At 43.0% G+C, this 3,657-nt stretch overlaps 1 protein-coding gene across 7 annotated transcripts in view; it reads left to right on the top strand.

The window, feature by feature from the left end:
• The window catches only part of caska (calcium/calmodulin-dependent serine protein kinase a), a 108,682-nt gene that overhangs the window by 46,480 nt on the left and 58,545 nt on the right, over nt 1-3,657 (top strand). For all 7 annotated transcript variants that reach the window (XM_023393450.2, XM_087170227.1, XM_087170228.1 and 4 more), the window contains exon 3: nt 3,247-3,352. In XM_023393450.2, the coding sequence (XP_023249218.1) occupies nt 3,247-3,352 (106 nt within the window). The remainder of the gene's footprint in view (nt 1-3,246; nt 3,353-3,657) is intronic.

Genomic DNA, 3,657 nt, shown 5'->3' on the forward strand with positions numbered 1-3,657 from the left:
AGCCAATCAGAAGAGAGGCTCAGAGCCTCCTCTCTTCTGATTGGCTCACAGACCTGTTGTTACTAGAGCTGCAGAGAGAAGCCTGAGAGAGGAGATGTAAAACTACACTGAGACGGTTTTTGGTTCTTAAAACCTCAAATATATCTTCTCATGGATCAACACTTGATATATTATATATTCTACATAAATATGGATCTTTAAAAGGTCTTAAATGTAACTGACTGACTTATATACTGAGCATTTCCTCGTACCTGCTGTTTGCAGTCACATCTGTTTAATTAAAAGGGACGTTGTTGTGACAGTGGGTTGTGCTGCTGGAGGCTGTTGACAGTCAAACAGTCACTGCTGCTTCTACTGGAGCTGGAAGATCGTCTCATAACCAGAAAAACTTCAATGATATTAAAGTAATGAATCATTTTTATATCATCTGGAATTATTATTATTATTGTTATGTACTGCCAGAAAGCTCCTTAAAAACTCTTTAATAATGAATATTTCTGAGCCATTAAGTCCCTGCTGGTTTTCCATCAGACTTTCATACTAAGGCTGCAGCGTGGAGCAATTATTTTATCGATTAACGTTTGTCTATAAAATGTCAAAAAGTGGTGAATAATGCTCAGTGTGTTTCACAGGCCAAGGTGACGTCTAACAGTCTAACAAGCTTATCTTTTACTGTCATGTGACGAAGGAAAGTCTCACATTTAAGAATTTCCTTTAAAAAAAATGATTTATTTCATAATTTGCCTGCTAAGATTGTGAAAAAGGCAAATTGAATTAAAAATGTTCATAAAAAGTCTTGAATCCTGCAGAAATCCTGCACGTCCGACTGCAGCTGTCACTTCTGCACAGTCTGGAAAAGCTGTGTGAATAAAGACACGTCGGACATGTGAGCGTCACCAACCTGCAAGAAACTGGGGTCCATGTTAAATGTTCTTTTAGCTGTTCAGAATAACAAGGCTAAAAAAAGAAAGAGAGGAGGAGGAGGAGTGGACATTGGGGAGGGAGAGAGGATTGAATTTAAAGTCTTTAATTAACAGCAGACATAGCTGGTGGAAATATGAATGATAATGAAGGAGGACACGGAGACAAGGAGCTAAATGTTTATGTGCACTCTGAATGTTGGGAGATGTTTTCATTTAAAGGCTGCAGTTGTGAAGATGCACCACATGTATTTTATATCTTTCCTTCTCCCTTCCTCACATCATCAGGTGAAATCTAGTTGCTGCTTCCACTAAATGAAACATCCAGTCTCTTGCTGCTGGTTGTCTCATGAGAGGAGAGGCTTTGTGTGGTGGTGTGTCTGTCTCCTCTCCTCAGTGATTCCTCTGAACAGCCTGCCCGCATTGTTCCTTTCAGCTTCACTAACCCCCTCCATTAACCCTCCTCTTCATTAGGAACCAATTAAAGTGGTAGATGCCTTATTGTCAGGCAGCAGTAAGAGGATCTGAAATAATGGGATGGATGCAAACAAACAGCGATCGTAGCGAAGGGGAGCGGAGACCTGATGACGATTTGCATGTGAGACACTCCTGCAGATGAGTCATCATGTCTTCATGAGCGTGCGGGCCTCATGCTGCGCTGTGCATTTCTTCATTTCTTCATTCTCCTGTGTGTGAACAGTGAGAGCTGAGCAGCACCAAGGTCTGCAGAGCTGCAGAGATGCAGGGTTCAGCTGCTAAGACACTTACTCGTGGTGTAGAGGTTCATTTTAACGTGGAGCATGTTGTCAGCGGTGCCGGAGTGAAGCGCTGCATAATAGAGGAGGTGTTTGCCACAGTTATGACATGATGACGAGGGTCAGAGCAGGAAAAAGGTAGAATCTGACTGAGGAGAAAGAGATCCCTTTATATTTTTGGTAGCTGCTGGTTGGTTGAATTAGCTGGTTCTTTGTTTTTGCTGATTCTGCTGCTGATTGGTTGCGGCGGCTGCACACATGTCACAGAGCCTCCTGGTGAAGCTCACAGTTGCACATCAGCGGGTGAGAAGATCAATGCATGATGTATCAATACCACAGATACTAAAGGCCCCGTTCAGGCAGCTTCACTCTGAAGCTCGAGTTCATGTAAAAGCCACAACATCCTGCATCGACTTCAAAGATCAATTTAATTAATTTATCCTCACAATCGTCCTTTCTAATGCACAGTATCAGTTTAATACCAGGAAACACTATGACAGGGCCAGTTTGAAGTCCTTCCTCTCAGTTCTGATCAGTTCTATAAAACCTCTGTAGTAATCTGATAAAGTGTTTGTTTTGTTGACGTCTTAAAGGTCGCTGTGTTTTATTTGAAGTGTTGATCCATAAGAAGATATATTTGTGGTTTTAAGAACCAAAAACATCTCAGTGTAGTTTTACATCTCCTCTCTCAGGCTTCTCTCTGGAGCTCTAGTAACAACAGGTCAGTGAGCCAATCAGAAGAGAGGAGGCTCTGAGCCTCTCCTCTGATTGGCTCACTGTTTTCTGAGTGATCCAATAAAAATACAGCAGATTTCAGGTAGAAACACTCAGAGAAACCAAATCCTGCAAGGTTTGGATGGTGGGTCCAGGTGGGCGGGGCTTGGTGACTGCTTTGTTGTGACATCACAAAGTTCCAGAAGTCCTGACGGCTGGTTTTAAGGCTCAGTTTCTGAATACAGGCTGTGTGCATTTCTCTGTGGACTGAGGCTTTGATACTTTCACAGTATTAATATAGAAGCTAGAGCTGATCTATAATCACACTACACATGGACACAGACCTTTACACTGCAGGAGCTTTAATAAGGTGTGCAGAGATGTTTGGCAAATCATTTAACGCTTTTACAATTAGTTTATTAATCAAGCACTTTAGAAATGATCACACGTTGCTCTCCTCAACATGAACTGCTTTTAATAACTAACAGTATTGACATCTGTGACCCTGGTCCTGGTGTCACATGGTGTCAGATCAAAACCCCATTCTGTGGTTGTTGCCGACCTCTGCAGCACACAACAGACCAACAGTGGGGTTATCAGTGACGAGGCCTGGGGGGCAGTAGAAACTGGACTTTAAAGGAATAAAATGACTAAAAGTAATTGTCTTACATATATATAATATATATTTCTCCTACACACATGATTCACTTATGATCCTCTCTGTTCTCAGTTGTAGAATAATCAGATCATGTGTTCTGTATATAATATAGATGTCTTACAGCTATGTATGTTAATCTCTGTGTGTGTGTGTGTGTGTGTGTGTGTCTGTGTGTGTGTGTGTGTGTGTGTGTTTTCAGATCTGAAGAGGGAGGCCAGCATCTGTCACATGCTGAAACACCCCCACATCGTGGAGCTGCTGGAGACCTACAGCTCAGACGGGATGCTCTACATGGTGTTTGAGTTGTAAGTCTCGGGTTCGCGAGGATTCCTCCCAACACACGAGTCACATCAAAACCCTCAACACCGACACGTGTGTGTGTGTGTTAGAGAAAGAAGATTGCACCTGAAGGAGACACAGGAGGCGGGGGTGGGGGGTGTCACAGTGGGTTGCATCCACAGAAGGAGTGTGAAGATGAGGTGGTGCTGGGAAAGAGGACACAGGGAGAGGAGGGCGGCTGCAGCATTGGCAGGACAGAGAGAAAGCAAACCCTGCGGTGGTTTTATATAATCTGCTGATATGAGGAAGCTTATTAGCTGAGGATGGGGGT

The sequence above is a fragment of the Seriola lalandi genome, unplaced genomic scaffold (assembly GCF_002814215.2).
Source record: "Seriola lalandi dorsalis isolate HSWRI2012SDOR001 ecotype SW California unplaced genomic scaffold, Sedor1 jcf7180002054936, whole genome shotgun sequence".
In the NCBI taxonomy this organism is placed as follows: domain Eukaryota; kingdom Metazoa; phylum Chordata; class Actinopteri; order Carangiformes; family Carangidae; genus Seriola; species Seriola lalandi.